This window comes from Mirounga leonina, unplaced genomic scaffold (assembly GCF_011800145.1).
Source record: "Mirounga leonina isolate KUSES-001 unplaced genomic scaffold, KU_Mleo_1.0 Mir_152, whole genome shotgun sequence".
NCBI classification, from domain to species: Eukaryota; Metazoa; Chordata; class Mammalia; order Carnivora; family Phocidae; genus Mirounga; species Mirounga leonina.
This window is the reverse complement of record NW_023270380.1, coordinates 10175556-10197295: the sequence shown is the minus strand read 5'-3', so window position 1 is coordinate 10197295 and position 21740 is coordinate 10175556. Positions and strand designations below refer to the sequence as shown.

Below are 21740 nucleotides of genomic sequence, written 5' to 3'. Positions count from 1 at the left end.
TTGTGTTGTATATAAAAATATATCACCAAAATCTCTTAGATTTTCACCTTTCTTCTTCTAGGTTTTTAGTTTGCGGTTTTACATTTAGGTCTATGGTCCACTTTGAGTTAATTTTTTGTGAAAAGTGTAAGTTTTATGTCTAGATTCATTTCTTTTGCATTTGTTTGTCCTGTTGTTCCAGCATTATTTGTTGAAAAACTATCCTTTCTCCATTAAATTAATTGCCTTTGCTCTTTTGCCAAAATCATCAGTTGACTGTATTTGTGTTGGTTTCTATTCTGTTCTATTCATCTTTGTCTTTATTTGCCAATACGTACTGTCAGAAATGAGTTGGCCATGGGTGTATGTGGTTATTTCTGGACCTTCAGTTCTATTCATTATTCTGTAGGTGTATCCTTAAAGCAGCACCACATTGTTCTCTTTTATGTAGCTGTGTAGTAGGTTTAGAAACCATTTGGTGTGAGTCATTCAACTTTGTTTTCAACATTGCTTTGGCTATTGGAGATGCTTCATATTTCCTTATGAATTTGAGGATAGGTTTTTTCATTTCTGCAAAATGGCTGTTGGAATTTTGATGGATAGTGCATTGAATCTGTAGATTGCTTTGAGTAATATTGCCATCTTAACATTATGTCTTCCATAACATGAACATGGAATGTCTTTCCATTTATTTCAGTCTACTTCAATTCTTTCAGCAATGTTTTACAGATTTCAGTGTATAATTTCTTTATCTCCCTCTTAAGATTATTCCTAGGTATTTTATGCTTTTGTATGCCTTTGGAAATGGAATTTCCTAATTTCCTTTTCAGATTATTCATTGCTGCTGTATAGAAACATAAGTGATTTTTTCAGTATTGATCTTGTATCTTAAAACTTAACCTAATTCATATATCAGTGCTAGTATAGAGAGAGAGAGAGAGTGTGTGTGTGTGTTTGCTAGTATTTTGTTGAGGATTTTTATAACTATACTGATAATTTTCATCTGTAGTTTTTCTTTGTGATGCCTTTGTTGTTTGTTTTGAATACGGAGAATGCTGGCATCATAGAATGAGTGAAGTGTTCTCTCCTTCATTATTTTATGGGAGAGTTGGGAAAGGATTGATGTTAATTATTCTTTTAAATATTTGGTTGCATTCACCAGTAAAGCCATCTGATAGTAGGCTCTTCTTTGTTGGGGTTTTTCATTTCTGATTCAATTTCTATTTGTTATGAATCTGTTGAGGTTTTCTATTTCTTCTTCAGTTTTGGTAATTTATGTGTTTCTTGGTATGAACATTGTTTTATACTTATCATTGGTGCATTTGTCTTTTACCTTACACGAGAAACAGAGGAGTTACTAAAAAAATAAATGATACTGGTTTTTTATATTTACCTGTGTAGTTATCTTTATTGGTACTCTTTATTTTCTTAATATGGCTTCAAGTTACTATCTAATGTCTAACGCCTTCCTTTTCATGCTAAAGGATGTCTTTTAGGATTTTTTTATAGGTCAGGTTCACACTGACTTACCTTGACTATTTGGTCAGGCTTTGTTTCCATTCACAAGGTCCTGAATTTTGTTTTGTCCCCAGGTCTGAGCAAGCACCGTGAACAGCTCCGCTGACCACAGTGGGAACATTTCACGTCAGACTACCCCATCATGCATTTTGCTCACCTCCCCCACTCACTTGCCCAGTTTCCTCTCAAAAGTTCCTGCTGACCCATCTTACTCCTCCCTCTAAAAGAAAAGTCTTTTTCTAAAGTTTATTTACTTATTTAAGTAATCTCTACACCCAACATCGGGCTGGAACTTACAACCCTGAGATCGAATCACAAACTCCCCCAACTGAGCCAGCCAGGTGCCCCAGAGAAGCCTTTTTCTATTTGATTTTGAGATGCTTTCAGATCCTGAAGTCAGAGCATTGTTCCGATTGCAAGTCTTTTTTGAAAAAAGTTTCTCCTTACCGAAGTGTGGATTTATTTTTATTTGACATTTGAAGGTCCTAGTTGCTTACCTTCTTCGCTGCTGAAATGCTATTATTTTATCTATTGTTTACTTTGAAACTATTATTTTTATTTTATTGCTAGCATTTCCTAGTATCTAATTCGTTTAGCTTTCTAGTATGTAAGGTACCCTTTCTACTTCTATTCATAACGCACATTGATTTACATTTTTGCCTCCTTTGGTCGCTTGGCGTTCAAAAAGGCACACTGGTTGTGAGACTATTTCTTCGAGGTACTGAAAAAATTCAGGGCTGCCTACAGAAGCGACAACCCCATGCTACCATCTCTGAATTGGTAAAGAAACAACGTTTCCGAAATTCCCCAAAGTCCTGGGCGAGCAGGCTTATGGGATCTGAAGTCCGGAAGTTTGTGAGCCCGCCGCACGTGGTCATGGGAGCTGCTCTTCTGCGGCTCCTCCTGCGCATGCGCAGTACCTCGCAGGCGCTTTTAGATGCTCCAGCATACTGTGGGAGACGGCCCGGAGTGTTCAGGATTCTGGAGGTCTGCATGCCGCTTTGGGAGTTGGTGCGGCCCGAGTGGGAGGAGGGGCGAGACCAGAGGGTTGGGAGATCCGAGAGGGTCCCTGCGTGGCTCCAGGGAGCGGGCGGGGGCGGCGATGCCTGGCAGTAGGGAAGAGGCTCGCGGACCCTGGCGGGACCCTCGGCTGTTCTATCCGAGAGACTGGGTACGAGGAGGCGTCGGCCGAGTGGAGGGACCACAGGACCGGAGAATTTCTATTAGGGGGAGGGATCGGCTTGGGAGGCAGGGAGGCAGGGAGGCAGGGAGGCAGGGACTCCGCACCCGGGGGGAGGATGTGGACTCCGCGTGGATCCCGCGGCGTGGTTTATGCGGTCGCGGGAGGAGCGCGCGTTGCGCATGCGCAATGGGTGCGCTCGGTCCTAGAGCGGCGGGAGTTGAGCGGGTGCTTTGATTTATGTAGGGCTGAACAGAGTATAAAAGTATCATCTGGGAACGATAACCTACGTGAGGCTTTACGTCTGTAAAACTGAAGATATTAATAACACCTGCCTCATGGGGTTGTTTAGAGGATTAAATTCTGTAGCTCAGTGCCTAGCAGTAAATATTAGCCGCTGTTGTTAATAGACTATTTCTTCTCACTGGTTACTTTATGCTCACAACCTCTCACTTAGGTCGGTATAGCTCTCTCTGCTGTAACAAATTAGAAAACTGAGATGGAGAGGAATGTTATATACCCTATGTCACAACACTAGCAGATAAACTAGAAGGCAATTTTATTTTTTAAAGATTTTATTTATTTATTTGAGAGAGAGGGAGGGCGCATGAACGGGGGGAGGGGCGGAGGGAGAGGGAGAATCAGACTCCCCGCTGAGAAGGGAGCCCAACCCAAGGACTCGATCCCAGGACCCCAAGATCATGACCTGAACTGAAGGCAGCCCTTAACCGACTGAGCCAACTAGGCGCCCCACCAGAAGACAATTTTATTTATTTTTTTAATTTTTATTTTTTAAGATTTTATTTATTTATTGGACAGAGGGAGAGAGAGAGCCAGGGAACACAAGCAGAGGGAATGGCAGAGGGAGAGGGAGAAGCAGGCTCTGCAGCAAGCAGGGAGCCTGATGCGGCTTTGGATTCCAGGCCCCTGAGATCATGACCTGAGCCGAAGGCAGATGCTTAACCATCTGAACCACCCAGGCGCCCCAACAAGACAATTTTAGTTGTTTCTCCAAATGTCATGTTCTTTGCAGCTTGCTGTCTTGGGCACAGTACTTAGCGGAAATAATTCGGCATGTGAAGAAACTATTTGAACGATTGAATCTTAACCATGTAGTATTTTTTTTTTCTGGGATTTCTAGATGTCTTCAGAGCCTTTGATAGAGACAGTATAATTGTATCTGAGTTAGGTTTGTAACAGTTCTCAGCAGCCTTGATTTGAGTTTATGGAAGGTCTGACCTGAGAATCTATGGAATATTGAACTGTGGGCCTGGGTGACAATTCCAGTAAAAATGAATTTGCCCCTCAGGTGCATTTTTCATCTACGTTAGAAAAGCGAAGTAAGAAGGAGGAGTCTCTAAATACATAATGTTAGATGGAGAGAACCATCCCACTATTTGAGGGTTTTTTTTTCTTTCTTTCTTTTTAAAGTAGGCTCAGTGTGGGGCTTGAGCTCATGACCCTGAGATCAAGACCTGAGTTGAGATTGAGTTGGTCGCTTAACCGACCGAACCCCCCAGGCACCTCTTGAGTGAATTTTAAGCAGAGGCAGTGTATTTCTCAGAGAGGAGCAGATCCTAGGTTTTCACAGCCTGTTCAGAATGAACAAGATTTGAAAATGTTGCCACATTCAGAAGCTCCCAGGCTGCCTAATGGAGGGAAGCCGGGACCAGGCCAGCCAGGTGGGAAGGAGTGAAGGACGGGTAGGTGACATGGAAAATAGAACTTCACTGGAGGCATTCCAGGGATTGTGGGAAAAGGCCTTAAAAGTAGATGTGAGGCAGTTTTGTCTCAACAATCCCAGTTCAACTCCCACTCTTTATTTTTCACTCTTCCCAGATTCTGAGCTCTTTGAATCTGGCATTTAAAGATGTGCTGATGAGTTCTTTATAGGACAGCAATACAAGAAGAGTTGTTTATTTTTCTTCTTGAAAGTTGAGAAATTGGTGCTGAGAGGGTAAGTGAATTTCTCTGGCTTTGTGTTGGGGTAGAACCCAGAGGAGGTGTTGAGTCTCCCCACCCCAGTCCATGCTGACCACATCATCACTGGTAAAACACATTCCTTAAAAGACAGCCATTTGAGAATCTGCATGTGCTTTAAAAAAACAATTAAAAAGGGGCGCCTGGGTGGCTCTGTCATTAAGCATCTGCCTTCGGCTCAGGTCATGATCCCAGGGTGCTGGGATCGAGCCCCACATCGGGCTCCCTGCTCGGCGGGAAGCCTGCTTCTCCCTCTCCCACTCCCCCTGCGTGTGTTTCCTCTCACTGTCTCTCTCTCTCTCTCTGTCAAATAAATAAATAAATAATCTTTAAAATAAAATTTAAAAAAACAATTAAAAAGTACCCTTACCTGAAAGTGCCTCCATCCTTTTTTTTGTAGCTTTGGTTGTGTTCTCTAACTTGAGAAGTAAACAAGGAAATATACATGTAACAACTTTTGTTGTACAACCTCTGCTGAAGGTTTAGTGTTCCTTCATTTAACGTATTGTAATTTGCTTAACCAATTTTCTCATTTTTAAAATTACTTTGAAACAGAACAGAGGGGTACAGACATTGTTTAAAAATGTCCTAGACAACAGTTCCATACACCCAGTGAAAAATTGCACACCCAAGCTCTGCATGGCCAAATCACAGTCATACGTGGTCATTTGGGTGCTTTATCATGTGTCGTTTCCTGCCCCTTCTGCAAGGTGAAAAGGATATTCTCCCACAGAGAGGCATTTCACCCAGGTGATGTTTGCAGCTTTTTAAGAAGGCAAGTCCAGGAACTGCAAGACAGTCTGTACCTCTAATGACTTCATTCCTCCTTTTCTATCCCAGCTCTGCCTTCAGAGATTTCTACATTTTTCCAAGAGAGACCAGCAAAATATGAAGAAGTCCTATGTGAGTTGTTGAAATCATTTTCTGCTTTGTTTTACAATGGATCTTATGAGGATAATGATTCATATTTGAAATAGGAAAGTAGAAATAGATAAAATGAACCTGAGGGGAACAGCATGACACAGTGGTTCTCAAACTTTAGTGTGCATCAGATCAAAACTGTGAAGTGTTTTAAACCATAGAATGGGGCCTGAGAATTTTCTTTTTTTTTTTTTTTTTTTTTGAGAATTTTCATTTTGAACAAGGTTGCAGGTGATACTGAGGTCTATAGACTAGTAGCATTGGATTAGCCGATCAATAGGGCAAAGGTGGCAAGGAGATAGACACATACACACACACACACACACGGATCATATGAAGTTAGATGGTTATCAGACCTAACTTGCAAATATTTCTGACCTTTTATTTCATTTTTATTTTTCTTTAAAGATTTTATTTGACAGAGAAAGACACAGCGAGAGAGGGAACACAAGCAGGGGGAGTGGGAGAGGGAGAAGCAGGCTTCCCGCAGAGCAGGGAGCCCGATGCACGGTTCGATCCCAGCACCCTGGGATCATGACCTGAGCCGAAGGCAAACACCTAACGACTGAGCCACCCAGGCAGCCCTATTTCTGACCTTTTAGCCACGACTCCCCTCGTGCCCCTGGGGAAAAAAAAAAAAACGTGTGTGAAGCATCCCAATTTCTTTTGGAACCTAAAGACTTTCTGGCATCAAAAGCTGAATAAAAAACTTTTGTTTCTATTTATATAAATGATGAACAACCTTCTGGTGACAAACCATGAACTAAATGCCTATAATTATCCTTCAGTGGAAGCAAAAGACAGCGTACCAAGCAGAACCCAGTTAATGAGGCTTTTTAGGAGACTGTATTACTGAAGCCCATGTAGACAGCTTTCCCATGGTCTTGGTTTGATTTTGTTTTCCCTTGATAAAACCTAAAACTTCTATAGAATAAATTGACTGCATGTCCTTAAAATAACTCCAAAATTCCCAGACCCTGACAACCACTAATCTACTTTCTGTCAGTATGGACTTGCCTCTTCTGGATCTTTTATATGTATATAATCATACAGTATGTATTTTTTTGTGTGTGTCTTCCTTCACTTAGTATAATGTTTTTAAACTTCATCCATATTGGAACATGTTACAGACTTCGTTCTTTTTCTTTTCCAGCTTTATTAAGGTATATTTGACAAAACTGTAAGATATGTAGTGAATATCGTGATGATTTTGGTATTTGTATACATTGTGAGAGGACTCCCATCTAATCTAACACATCCATCACCTCAGATGTTTCTTTCTTTCTTTTTTTTTTTTTTTTTGGTGAGAACATTTAAGTTCTCTCAGCAAATTTTATTTGTACAATACAGTGATGTCAACTATAGTCACCATGTTATACATTAGATTCTCAGACCTTCATTTTACAGTTGAATGTTTGTACCTTTTTACCAAGACTTCATTCCTTTTTTATTGCTGAAGAATATTCTGCAGTATAGATGGACCACATTGTTTTTCCATTTACTGATTAATGGACATTTGGCTTGTTTCTGCTTTACCACTATTGTGAATAGTGCTGCTCTGAACATTCACGTGCACGTTTTGCTGGAATACATGTCTTTGGTTCTTCCGGGTATTTACTGAGAAGTGAAAATGCTGGATCATACCTTAGTTGTAGTTTTAACTTACTGAGGAACAGCCAAACTGTTTTTCACAGTGCCTGCACAATTTTATATTTCCACCAACAATGTATGAGAGTTCGTTTCTCCTCATTATTGACAATGCTTGTTATCTTTTTATTATAGCCATCCCAGTGGGTGTGAAGTAGTATCTCATTGTGGTTTTGATTTGCTTTTCCCTAATGACTAATGAGTACCTTTTCATGTGCTTGTTGGATATTTGTATATCTGCTTTGCAGACATGTCCATTCAAATCCTTGGCCCATTTTTAAATTGGATTTATTGTAAGAGTATTTTGGGTACTAGATTTTTTTTTTTTTTAAGATTTTTATTTATTTATTTGACAGAGATAGAGAGCACAAGTAGGCAGAGAGGCAGGCAGAGGGAGAGGGAGAAGCAGACTCTCCACTGAGCAGGGAGCCTGACGCGGGGCTCGATCCCAGGACCCTGGGATCATGACCTGAGCCGAAGGCAGACGCTTAACCGACTGAGCCACCCAGGCGCCCTGGGTACTAGATTTTTATCAGATATATGATTTTCAAATATTTCTTCCCATTCTGTGAGTTGTCTCTTTTAATTCTCTTGAAAGTATATCCTTTGATTCACAAAAGGTTTTAATTTGGTAAAGTCTGTTTATCTCTTTTCCTTTGTTGTGTTTGCTTTTGATGTCATATCTAAGAATCCACTGTCAGTCTAAGATTGTGAAGATTCACTCCTGTTTTTTCCTAAGAGTGTTAGAGTTTCTAGCTCTTACATTTAGGTCTTTGATCTATTTTGAGTTAATTTTTGTATATGATATGAGGAAGGGGTCCATTTTCATTCATTTGCATGTGGATATCCAATTCCAATACCATTTGTTGAAGAGACCATTTTTTTTCTCCCAGTGAATCATCTTGGCACCCTTGTTGAACATCATTTGACCATAGATGTATGGGTTTATTTCTGGACTCTCAATTCTGTTCATTTGCTCTGTATGTGTATTATCATGCCAGTTCCTCCCGTTTTGATACTGTAGCTTTGTAGCAAGTTTGAAGTCAGGACATGTGAGTTCTCCAGTTTGTTCTCCTGAACAAATTCTTCTTAACAAATTTGTCAAGATTGTTTTGGCTATTTTTTTTATTTTAAAGATTTTATTTATTTATTTGACAGAGACACAGCGAGAGAGGGAACACAAGCAGGGGGAGTGGGAGAGGGAGAAGCAGGCTCCCCGCTGAGCAGGGAGCCCGATGTAGGGCTCGATCCCAGGACCCTGGGATCATGACCTGAGCTGAAGGCAGACGCTTAACGACTGAGCCACTCTGTAGTGCTACATGGAGATATTCCTCACTTCTTTTTCCAGTTGCTTAGCACTCCATGGTGTGAGTATACCATAACACATTCAACTAAACTAGTTCCTTAGTAATCAATACTTGGGTTGTTTTTAGTTTTTTTTGTAAATATAAATAGTGATATAGCCTTGTTCCTACACCTCCTCTTTCTTTGGCCAATGTGTCCTTGTAGTTGGTTCCCAGAAGTGGGATTTCTGGGTTAGATGGTAAAATCATGTAATTTAGCTAACTATTGCCATATTTCACTTCATGTTAGTTAATCACTTTGCATTCTGCACAGGATATGAGGATGCTTTTATGCCTATAACAAATTAAGTATGTGTGCTGTTAAACTTTTGGATTTCTTCCAGTCCAATAGGAGTGAAATGGTTCAGTATAATTTTTTTTTTAATTGTTTATTCTCTTTTATTCCACATTTTACCCTCTTCTGGTTTGGAAGTCATAAACCAGATTTTATTACCTTGGTGGTTACTCTTTGCATTAGTTTGCTGCAAAGGTTCAGTATAATTTTTATTTACATTTTTCTTTTTAAAGGGTAAGCTTGATTTTATAAGTTTAATGCCATTTGCATTTCTCTTCCTGTGAGTTTTCGCTTGACAGTTCTTGCCCGTATTTAGAGGATTATTGGTTTTTTCCTTTTTAGGAACTCTTTATATAGGGGTACTAACCCTTTCTTTGTCATGTAAATTGCAAATACTTACTTCTGGGTTGTCATTTTTCTTGTCACTTTTCTTTGGGTTTTATTTTATTTAATTCTGCAGAGGATTTGTTTGGTTGTTTTATAATTTTATGTTGTCAGATCTTATCAGTACTTTATTGCATCTGGATTTTTAAAAGTCTGATGCTCTACTGACTGAGCTATGGGGGCTCTGCATCTAGATTTTTAGATATGGTTAGGAAAGTTTTATTCTTTCTTAAGTTATGGGGGAACTCACCCATGTTTTCTTCTATTACTTACATAGCCCCCCCCTTTTTTTTTTACATTTAAGCTTAACTGATCCATTTGCAGTTGTCCTGATGTATAGATGAGAATGGATCCTGTTTTATTTTTCTTAACCTATTAAATTATCCTGCCACTCTTAGTGAAAGATTCTTTTTCCTACTTTATGATACTGTCTGTCATTTACTAAGTTTCAGATGCATTTTAGTCTATTTCCATTGATACGTCTTTCTATTTATGTGTCTGTACCAATTTATTTTATTTATAGGAGCTTTATGTTTATGTCTGGTACTGTCTGGTAGATTAGCTCTCCTCATTGCTCTTTTTTTCAGGTTTTTCTTGGCTTACCTTGCTTTTTTTCCAGTTCAAATATATAATCAACTTGCCTTATTCCAGGTTAGAAGCTTGATGGTATTTTTTTTGAGACTGCATTAAATTGCTCTATTAATTTATGAATCAAAATCTTGATGCTAACATTTCCTATGTGAGAAAATGGGCTAGCTTTCAGTTTCTTTAAATGTAGTTTTTAAAAGGAATGCTTTCATAGTTTTCTTTATGTAGGTTTTGTTCATTTTTTGTTACAACTTCATGCCTAAATATTTTTACTTCAACTTTCACATTTTACAAAGTTAAAAAATACAAGGATTTTCCTCACATATTTTCTTTATTTGTGATATACCCCTATTTGTACCCAAAGTGTCCTTTAAACTATGTTGGGTTTAGGATCCAATCAAAGATCATGCCCTTGTATTCTTTCATATTATGGACTTTTCTTTTTTAAGTACTGGTCACATGTCTTGTTAAATAGTTTCCTTGTACTTAACTGTGCTTTAGAATCATCTGAAACTCTTGGAATATTCCTGTACTGAGACTACACTCCATACCAGTTAGGTCAGAAACTCTGGGGGTAACACCTGGCAGTGTGCAGCCATGTTGAGAAGCATGATTGTAGAATGCCCCCACGTCTGTGTTGACTGATCTGTTTTTCCTCATGATTAGATTCAGAATATATATTTTTATTAGGCTCATTTATTGGATGCTTATTTATTTATTTATTTGAGAGAGAGTACGATCGGGGTGAGAGGGAAAGGTAGGAGCAGACTCCCTGCTGAGCAGAGCGCCTGATGCGGGGCTCGATCCCAGGACCCTGGGATCATGACCCGAGCAGAAGGCAGACGCTTAACCGACTGAGCCACCCAGGCACCCCTATTGTATGCTTTTTATATGGTCTGACTGTACCATTATTGATAATACTACCAGATATCTCCACTTGAAGAGTAGATTTTCTTTTCCCTTTTTGTAAACTAATAATCTGTTGGGTGAAACTTGGAGACAATGTGAACGTTCTTATTCCCAGTGACCTTTCATCCAGTGGTTGACTGTTTAGGTTGAGCACCTTTTACCATGTTAATTGGCCATGGGTCTTTTCTCTTGTGAAGTCATTGTTAGGTCCTTTTCCCATTTTTCCATTAGATTGTGTTGCTCATATTGATTTTAGAAGTATTTTATATATTCTGGATATAATCCCTTTATCATTTCAATATGTTGCCAAAATTTCCTGCTGATTTACTTTATTTATTTTATTTTATTTTATTTTTAAGATTTTATTTACTTATTTGACAGAGAGAGAGAGAGCACAAGCAGGGGGAGTAGCAGACAGAGGGAGAGGGAAAAGCAGGCTCCCTGAGGAGCAGGTGCTGAGCCCGATGCGGGGCTCGATCCCAGGACCCTGGGATTATGACCTGAGCCGAAGGCAGTCACTTAACCAACTGAGCCACCCAGGCGCCCTGATTTCCTTTTTTTTAATTAATGGTTTCCTTTTGATTAGTAGAAGTTCTTAATTTTAATGTCATGCAATTTATTTCATTCTTTTCCTTTATGATTAGTGCTTTTGGTGTCTTGCTTAAAATTTTTTTGCTTGTCTACAGATTGTGAAGATAGTTTTTGTGTTATCTTCTGGAAGTTTTACTGATCACATTTTAACCTATAATCCATCTGGACTTGATTTTCGCATATTATGTGAGATTGAGATCAAAATTGTTTTTTTTTTAATGTCCTTTTCTCACTGCCCTTCTGTAACACTTTTTTTTTTCCCCTTAATAAACCAGGTGTCCATGCAGTCCAGTTTCTAGACTACAAATTTAGTTCCACTGATCTTTCAGTTTATTCTTTTACTGATAGCACACTCTGGCAAATTACTCTAACTTCAGAATAAATCTTTATGTACACTAGTACATCAGTTTTTTACTTCATAATAAGTTACCTCAAATTTTACAGGTAAGAACCACACAAATTTATTATCTCACAGTTTTTGTGGATCAGGTGTCTAGGAATAGGTTAGCTAGGTTCTCTTAGGCATTAAAGCTGCAGTCAAGTTGTTGCCTGGGACTCCTTATCTAAGGCTTGGTTGGGTTCCCATCTGTACATATGTGGCAGAAATTATTTCTGCACAGCTGTAGAACTCACAGTAGCTTGCTTCTTCTTTGAGGTCAGTAGAAGAGTCTCTGATATTTGACGTTCTTTAAAAGACTCACATGGTTAGGTCAGGCCCACCCAAGTCAGTCTCCCTTGTAGACCGAAGTCAGCTGATTAAGGGATCTTAATTATACTTGCAAAATCTATTTTGCCATAAAATGTAACATAATCACAGGGACATAAGTCTCTTCCACTTAAGAGGAGTTTATATTAAGGTGTTGGATCCATTGGAGTTAATGTGAGATTCTGCCTACCATAATTAGTGTGAGTTTATTCATTCTGTTCTCCAAGATGGCTTTGGTTATTCTTGGCCATTTAAGTTTCTATGTAAGTTTGAGAATCAACTTACCATTTTCCACAAAGATACCTGCTAAGATTTTAATTCTGATTGTCTTGAATTTATAGGCCAATTTGTGGAGAAATGAGATTTTTTGTAATACTGAATTGTCCAAACCATGAATATAGTGCATTCCTCTATTTATTTAGGTATTCTTTGTTTTTTTCTCAATAATACTTTATACATTTCTGGATAGTAGTCTGTTCTTTTTCCTATTAACCAATTTTTACTATATGGCATGAGTATTGATTAGCTGTTTGTTTTGATAACCTGGGAATGATATGTCTCTGTGTCTGCTTGCAATATTTTCCACAGTGGTCATCTCATAAGTGGGTGGTATAAAACCTAGGAACTGTACAAGACAGTCTGTTCAGTTATGGGAAGAAAATATTCAGGTGTCTCCCTAGGTTTATTTTAATCCATAAAAAGAAGAATGAAGAAATCTAACGTACAGTGAAATGGATATAGTTAATAATATTGTACTATAATTATGTAATGTGATAAATATAGCTACATTGGCAATCATTTTATAAGCATATCAGAGTTACACAATGTTACATGCCAAATTTATTCAGTTGAAAAAATAAAAGTGACTTAGGAAAAATAATAACAAAGCAATTTAATATATAGACTGACATTATAAGTTTACTATTTATGAAAAGAGGTTTCCTAGATGGAACAGTAACCAACTATTTTGGACACCCTATTCTACAGGAGTTATGTCCAGAATTACTCAATAACATATTCCCTGAAGACTACTATAGCTCTTTATGTGAACATAGTCCCAACAGTACTTTCCTCTGTGTTCACTTACTCCTTTAACTACATTTTTTTAAAAAAAGATTTTTTGTATTTATTTATTTATTTTTTATTTTATTTTTATTTTTTTTAAAGATTTTATTTATTTATTTGAGAGAGAGAATGAGAGAGAGCACATGAGAGGGAGGAAGGTCAGAGGGAGAAGCAGACTCCCCGCTGAGCAGGGAGCCCGATGCGGGACTCGATCCAGGGACTCCGGATCATGACCTGAGCCGAAGGCAGTTGCTTAACCAACTGAGCCACCCAGGCGCCCAGATTTTTTGTATTTATTTGACACAGAGAGAGAGCACACACAGACAGAGGGAGCGGGAGAGGGAGAAGCAGACTCCCCGCTGAGCAGGGAGCCTGATGCGGGGCTCGATCCCAGGACCCTGAGATCATGACCTGAGCCAAAGGCAGACACTTAACCGCCTGAGCCACCCGGGCACCCCTTAACTACATATTTTAGATGTGTACATGTTTATGCTGTTGCCCCAGGTTCATGAATGATACTCTGTTATCAGTGAAACCCACCCTAATAGCAAGAATAGAACTTTTCTCCCCTCTGTAACCTCACTCTACTTTGCACATGTTTTTACTGTAGTAGGATGATATGCTACATGGTAGTTGGATGCTTAATGTTTCTGTCTGTCAGATTATATGCTCCTTGAGAACAGTGACATGGTTTTATTGGTTTTCAGATTCTCAAGGTAGGAGAGTTCTTTATGGCATGTAGGCACATGGTTGGGACATCAGTAACTTATCACAGTGGTGAGGAATGTCTCATGCTTTCTCCTCCAACCAAGTGCAAAAGTAGATGTGCCAGAACACATTTTCTACTTGTGAATAGTAAACTCCGTAACAATTCTCTGACAGGGGCGCCTGGGTGGCTCAGTTGGATGGGCGACTGCCTTCGGCTCAGGTCATGATCCCGGAGTCCCTGGATCAAGTCCCGCATCGGGCTCCCTGCTCGGCGGGGAGTCTGCTTTGCCCTCTGACCCTATCCCCTCTCATGTGTTCTCTCTCATTCTCTCTCTCTCAAATAAATAAATAAAATCTTTAAAAAACAAAAACAAAAACAATTCTCCGACAGCTTTTTCATGTCTTCCAATTGTGATTACTTATATTTGAACACAAATGTGCTGTTTCAGGGATCCTTATCATTTGAGGATGTGACTGTGGGCTTTACCCAGGAGGAGTGGCAGCACCTGGACCCTGCTCAGAGGATCCTGTACAGGGATGTGATGCTGGAGAACTACAGCCACCTTGTCTCAGTGGGTAGGGATTGTTTTCCATGTAGACTCCTAGTATGCGCTTCCTTTCTTGGTTTGACACCTGTAGAAGCTTTGTTGAGTCTAATAATATTTAGGCTTGAGATTCAAGTATTAAGCAGAAGGATTATTGAAACACCATAAAGAATGTTTTCTTCTTCAATGAAACATTGTAATTGGCCCCTGAAGACTCATTTTCTGTCTTCTTCAAGGACCCTGAAGCCTATGAGCCTAGCCCATTTCCCATGTCATTTCCCAATTTCAGGGTGTTGCGTCCCTAAACCAGAAGTGATCTTGAAGTTGGAGCAAGGAGAGCAGCCATGGATACTAGAGGAAGAGTCCCCAAGCCAGAGCTACCCAGGTGAGTTAGTACGTATTAAGCAGATGGACACCAGGTGACATGGTATAAATTGTTTTTATTCTCACGTGTTTGTTTATATGTTCATTTTCACATTAAACAAATACTGAGTACCTGCTGTGCCTCACTCAGATTTTAGGTGCTGAAACACATCAGCAAACTAAATTTGTTCCTGACCTCATGGAGCTTACATTCTGATAGGGAAAGATAAGAAATAAACAACAGCACATACATACACATACTGTACACATGTCAATAAAATAGCAAGGAAGTTATAGATTGAAAATAATGAAATGTAATACTTGAGAAAAGGAAGTTCAGAAAGGCATTTTGATGATATCAACTTGAATGAAATGAGGGTGATCATGGGCAGTCTTGATGGCAGAGGTGACACTAAATGTCAGTCCACCAAGGCAGGAATGTACTTTGTGTTTTTGAGGACACACAAGTATCAGTGTGGATTGGGGGAGAGGAGTGAGCAGAGAGTGGTAAGAGTTGGCATTGTAGAGGTAATGGAGCTCAAATTATGTAGGGCCATTTGGGGTATGATAAAGACTTTGATTTTATTCTGAGTAAAGTGAGAAGCCATTTGTATGATTTTACCTAATATAAATGACATATGCTTATTTATCTTTTAAATTTTCTCTCTGGCTGCTGGGCAAAGAAAATACTATTAGGGGCAGAGGAATGAAAGTGAGACCATCAGGACGGTATTTCAGTCTATGAAAAGGTGATGATTGCTTACCCTTGGTTGGAAGTGGTGAAGAAGATTAAAAGTGATTGGCTTCTGTATCTGTTTTGAAGATGGGACCTCTAAGATCTGCTGTGAGTTGGATAAGGAATGTGAGAGAAAGAAAGCAGTCAAGAACAACTCCAGGAATTTCACCCAGAGCAGTCAGATGAATGGGTACCAGTTCCTGAGATGTGGGATACTGGAAAGAAACAGTTTTAGAGGAGTCATTAGGAGTTTAGATTGCACATACCAAATTTCAGGTGATTATAAAATACACAGGTTTACATGGGAATAAGTATTTGGCTGTATGAGCAGAGGTAATTTAGGGAAGACCCCAGGTTGGAGATATTTATTTGGAAATTATCAACTTATGGTAGTATTTAACGTTTTTAAATTTAGTATTTGAAGCTAAGGGATCGGGTAACCACCTCTCCTTAAAGTTAAGCGTGAACAGATTTGAGAGGTCTGAAGGCCCCTGGGATACTAATGTTCAGAAGTCATGAAAATGAGAAGACTCAGCAAAGAGAGAAGAAGCAGTTTGGGGATAAGGTGGAAACAGAGAATGTGGTGTTCTGTAGCCAAGTTAAGACCGTTTGCAAAGACAAAATGAACTTCTTGAAGAAGAATATATAAAGTCAGCATTTTCTTTCTCTGCCCACAAATCATCCAGAGGCATTAAGGAAAGTGAGCAAGACAAGGTTCATTATATGACACTAGTGGATATCTGAAATCCCAAATCAATACAAATGTAAACGCAGCAAAGTGGATGAAAGGATCAAGGAGTGTATATATCAGCAGGTGGGTAGAAAACAAAAGCATTTCTGATGCTCACAGGGACCGGCAGCGCACTTTTCATGAGCAGAGTACATCCTCTGAGGCGTGAAACCTAAAACTTTGATGAACAACAGTGCTGTGAACTAGATGGCTGAGCTCCCTTCGTGACAGTTTGGTTCTGCAAAGCAGACATAGTAAAGCATAGAAGCACAGACCGTATTTTTCAGTTTCTGAACTATTTTCTCTATTTCTGTGACAGTGCAAGAGAGACTGTAAATGAGGGAAAACCACTTAACAGACCCCTAAATGTGCAGAAATAATCTTATATGCTATCTTAGAATTTGAAGCAAAAACGTACTTGATAACAATTGGTCAGGATGTGCAGACCTACAAAAATGCGGGAAGCGGGGGTGGGGAGTGAAGGCTGATTAGAAGGAGGGGATGGCTCCAGGGGGTGATTACCTCGTTAACTATAGCGCTGTCATTAGCACATCTGATTGCTCAGAGTAGCAGGATCTTTTCTGAGTCTTAATGTGAACCGCTGTGTGCCAGAGCAGCATGTCAGAAAGGTGGAAGGGAAAGGATAGTATCTTTTGTCTTATTCCTCTCTCTCATGAGATGAAACTGTTCTGTAGAGTTTTAACTACCTTTCTTTCCTGGATTGCATCAGTTTGTCTAGGCAGATGCTGGGGAAGTCGGGGCCTCCATGGGCCCAGTTCAGCCTCTTGGGCTTGTAGTTTCTGTGAAGTCAGCTCAACACTCGGTTTTCCTCAATTTGGAGCTGCAGCAACACCAGCCCCAGTGACCTGACTCAGTCATTACCAAGAGAGCAGGCCATTGCCGAGGCTAGTCTGGCGAGGAAGGAAGCACATCCTGGTTGATCTATAAACTGAGACCAGTACATGTGCAAAACACTTGTTCATAATGAATTATCTCACTAGCCTAAGACATGACTCTATTCCCTCTCCCAAGTAAACCTTTTGCAGTGTGTGCTGTTCCTTAAAAAGCTCACATCCTTTGAGCCCGAGTAATGGAAAAGGAACCAGCACAAAATGCATATAAAACTACTGAAAGAAAAAGGGGTGGAAAAGATCGGGAAGAAAGCTAGTTGGTGATAGAATTGTTATCTGATCAAAGTAGTCCTAAAGTAGATAAATTATGTGACCAAATATTAAATCATGAATTTCCAAAGGGTGAACTAACTGAATTAATTATCTCTGTGATACAAGAATTTAAGAAAGATATTAATAAGGGAATAGTAGCAAGCACATGGTGGGTGTCAAATTCAGAAAAGAGAACAGAAAATATAATCACAGTAAAGAAAGCAAATTGGGGAAATCCCAAGGAAGAATAGGTACTGTCAAATTTCTGTTCAGAAAGGTAAGCAAGAAGAAAATGAAATAAATTTTGAAGATTACATTAAAAAGAGAGTTCAGAAACATACCATACAGAGAATTCATTCCCCAAAATAGAAAGGAAAAGAAATAGAATATTTAAAATATTTCAAGAACACTTTTTGTGAGGGAAGAGATATATGATTAAATCTATATAAGAGAGCCAGTCCTTGTCAACATTAGGATATATTCTAATAAAGGCACTAGATTTCAAAAAACAGTCATTTTGACAACCAGCCAATAAAAGAGAAAGTCCAAATAGCCTCAGACTTCTCTATAAGTAAAATCTGTAGCTGAGAGTCAGAAGAGCAGTTTCTACAAAATTCTCAAGGTGTCACATTGAGAATATTATGCCCAGTTAAGAAGATATTCTTTTTTTTTTTTTAAAGATTTTATTTATTTATTTGACAGAGAGAGACATAGTGAGAGAGGGAACACAAGCAGGGGGAGTAGGAGAGGGAGAAGCAGGCTTCCCCGCGGAGCAGGGAGCCCGATGTGGGGCTCGATCCCAGGGTCCTGGGATCATGACCTGAGCCGAAGGCATACGCTTAACGACTGAGCCACCCAGGCGCCCCAAGAAGATATTTTTTTTTTTTAAGATTTTATTTATTTATTTGAGAGAGAGAGAGAAACAGCATGAGAGGGGATAGGGTCAGAGGGAGAAGCAGGCTCCCCGCTGAGCCGGGAGCCCGATGTGGGACTCGATCCCAGGACTCCGGGATCATGACCTGAGCCGAAGGCAGTCGCTTAACCAACTGAGCCACCCAGGCGCCCAAGAAGATATTCTTTAACAAAGAGCAAATCTTTTCTGAATAGATAGGAACTCTAGGATCTTTGTTCCTAGAAGCCTCTAAAGAATGAATATCAGGTAACCAAGGAATGACATAAAAAAAGGATGGTAAAAAGGCTGGTAGTGGGCTCTGAATTTAACTGAAGAACTAATTTTGTTTTTTAATTTTTTTTAAAGATTTATCTGGGAAAGAGAGAGTGAGCATGGTGGGGAGAGGGAGAGAGAAACAAGCAGACCCCGCACTGAGCATGGAGCCCGACGAAGGGCTTGATCTCACAACCCTGGGATCACGACCAGAGCCGAAACCAAAAGTCAGACAGTCAACCGACTGTGCCACCCTGGCGCCCCCAAAGAACTAATTTTAAAGCAAATGTGGGAGCCACATGACAGAAGAGAGTGTACTAGTTGTAAATCTGGGCAACACAGAAAGGCTATATATCTATATAGGTAAAAGGAAGCCAACAACAAATGGAGAGGAAAGAAGGAATACAAATAGAGTGAATTCTGTTATAACATGATGTGTGTATTCCTAAAAAACAAAAAAATCACTGCTCCATATAAAATAGTGTACTGAAAATCACAGGGCTAATGGGAAAACATCCCCAAAAGCTTTGTCAGTGAAACAATGAGAGGCGTGTTGAAGTCTGCAGCTATAATTTTGTGGTTATTTCTCCTTTCGGTTCTATTGATTTTTGCTTTATCAATTTAAAGAACTATTAAGTGTATAAATATTAGGATCTTTATGTTCTCTTGATGAATTGACTCCTTTATGATGATGTCTCTATTTCTAGTAGAACTTTTTTGTTCTGAAGCCTACTTTGATATGAGTACAGCTAGTCCACAGATCCTAGCTAAACCATTTATTGGCTTAGACAAGTCACTTAACCTCTATGAGCCTGTTTCCTCATTGTAAATTTAGATAATAAGACCTTTGTCACAATATTTGTGAGCATCAGATGAGGCAAGATATAAATACACAGTGCCTTGCTAAAAATAGGCATTCGGGATGTTTATACTTTTAACCAACATTTAACTGATGCCCTCCTAAAACCTTGGGATAAGTCAATGAATAAGAAAGTCAAGCACTCTGCTTTTGTGGAGCTTAGATTCAGGAGGGAGATGTAGAGGTAAGGACCACAGAGGAAGAAAGGATGCAAATAAATTAATCTTATAATTTCAGGTCATGCTGAATGCTATGAAGGGTTTTAAAGACAAGAAAATGAGATGATGTGATGGGGGATAAGTGGACTGTTTCAGCCAAGTGGCCAAGGGAGCCTCTTCAAGATTATATTTGAAAAGAACCTAAATTATATGAAAAATCTTGACAGCAAAGACCTGTGAGAAGAGCATTCCTGAGAGAGGCAGGAATGCCCTGGGCAGGAACATACTAGACTCATTCAATCAATAGCAAGATGGCTAGTGTGTTTCTAGCATGGCAAGCACAGTGAGCGACAGCATGAAATAAAGTTGGAGACATCAGCATAAGCTTGATCTTGAAGTTCTAGACCATGCTGCAAAATTTGAATTTCGTTTAAAAAAATGGGGGTCCATTGCAGTTTTTAGTAGTGACAGAGGCAATAATATAGAAAAAAAAAAAAAATTTTTTTTTTTTTTTAATCTCTGCTCGTGATTCCTGGCACACAGTTCCTAAAACCCTTGGATTCTCTGGCGTGAAAAGAGTGTCTTTTGTATACTGAGGTAACTGGTGGCTGGGGGCTGCTAGATCACTTAAGTCCTGGGGGTGGCCACCAGCAGTGGCCAGTGATTTAATCAATCAAGCCTAGGTAGTGAAACCTCCATAAGAGCCTCTAAACAATAGAGTGAGGGGAGCTTTGAGTGGTGTGCCCGAGAGAGGGCATGGGAGTTCCACACACCACACACATCCCCAAACTTTGCCTATATGTCTCTTCTATTTGGCTGTTCCAGAGTTGAATCCTTTATAATAAACTAGTAATATATAAGTAAATTGTTTTTCTGGGTTTTCTGAGCTGTTCTAGTGAATTATCAAATCTGAGGTGGGATGGCTAGTCATGGGAACCTACAGTTTATAGTCAGAAGTCCTGGAGGCAAAAAAAGAAAAAGCATAAATAGTCCCTTCAGCTTTTTTGTAATGTCTACATGGTACATCTTTTGCCATCTTTTTACTTTTAATCTATTTATATTTAGAGTGGATTTCCTATAGATAACATATGGTTGCATCTTTTTTAACTAATGTGGAAACCTCTTATTTTTTAATGGGAATACTGTAACCACTTAAGTGGTTGCCCTATGGAATACGATATCTTCAATTTATCAGTCTGATTTCAAACGACGTCATACTATTTTATATGAGGCTGTGCAATGTTATAACAATACACTTATGTTTCTCCCTCCCTTTCTATGTGGTATTTTACTTCAGACCCCACAAGGCAGCAGCTCTTTCTGCCTACAGGTCTTCATTTGTGCAGGATGTTTTCTCTAGTTACAGAATCTGGATCTGATCTATATAATTCATATAATTTCATTATATGAAATTTTTCATATAATTTAGGTTCTTTTCTGTCCATACTTGATTCACTTCACTGTCTTCTGGGTTACATACTTACTTCCTCCTCTGATTTTTAAATCTTTGTTCTTCTGTATTTATATTCTGTTTTCTCTTATTGCCTTCAAGATTTTCTTTTCATCTTTGGTTTTCTCAATTCTAATGTTTCCAGGTTTACCTTTGATTTGTTTTGGGGGGGGTTTCCTGGGTATTTTTCTTGTTGTTTTCTCAGTTTCCTGAATGTGTGGTTTGATGTATTTCATCCTTTATTTTTTCTTGGGACTCCAGTTACTTATGTGTGGCTGTATTTGATACTGTTCCCTAGTTCTTGGGTCTTTCATGTCAGGAGAATTTCCTCAGTGTCTGTGCTCCATTTTCAGCTTTGGGCTGCCCATCCAAGCCTGTGTCACAGAGGGTTTATCTCTACTCATATTTCTCTTCCAGCAGTCGACTGAGCTCATGCTGTTCAATGAGAAATAAAGCCAGCCACCGCTAACAGTGATAGATAAAGATTTTATTCAGTAGCTGTTGGAATAGGAGGTGATAAGTTTCAGTAAAGCTGAACTCAACTCCAAATACTGCTAAGACAGCTGGGGACTTACAGAGTCGGGGGAATCACTGGATAGAAGATTACTAAGAGAAATATCAACTGTAGGGGGATTCTTTTTTTTTTTTTTAAAGATTTTATTTATTTGAGAGAGAGAGAATGGGAGAAAGAGAGCATGAGAGGGGGGAGGGTCAGAGGGGAAGCAGACTCCCTGCCGAGCAGGGAGCCTGATGTGGG

The 21740-nt window shown here is 39.3% G+C and overlaps 1 protein-coding gene across 2 annotated transcripts in view; it reads left to right on the top strand.

Annotated features, from left to right (window-relative positions):
- The first annotated feature begins 1934 nt into the window (after positions 1 to 1934).
- Positions 1935 to 21740, top strand: part of LOC118012944 (zinc finger protein 33B-like) — a 28705-nt gene continuing 8899 nt past the window's right edge. The window contains exons 1-4 of one of the 2 annotated variants that reach the window (XM_035008529.1): positions 1935 to 2484; positions 5498 to 5560; positions 14264 to 14390; positions 14649 to 14744. In XM_035008529.1, coding sequence (XP_034864420.1) covers positions 2329 to 2484; positions 5498 to 5560; positions 14264 to 14390; positions 14649 to 14744 — 442 coding nt within the window. In that variant the 5' untranslated portion in view covers positions 1935 to 2328. The remainder of the gene's footprint in view (positions 2485 to 5497; positions 5561 to 14263; positions 14391 to 14648; positions 14745 to 21740) is intronic. The other variant, XM_035008530.1, reaches the window with a different exon arrangement.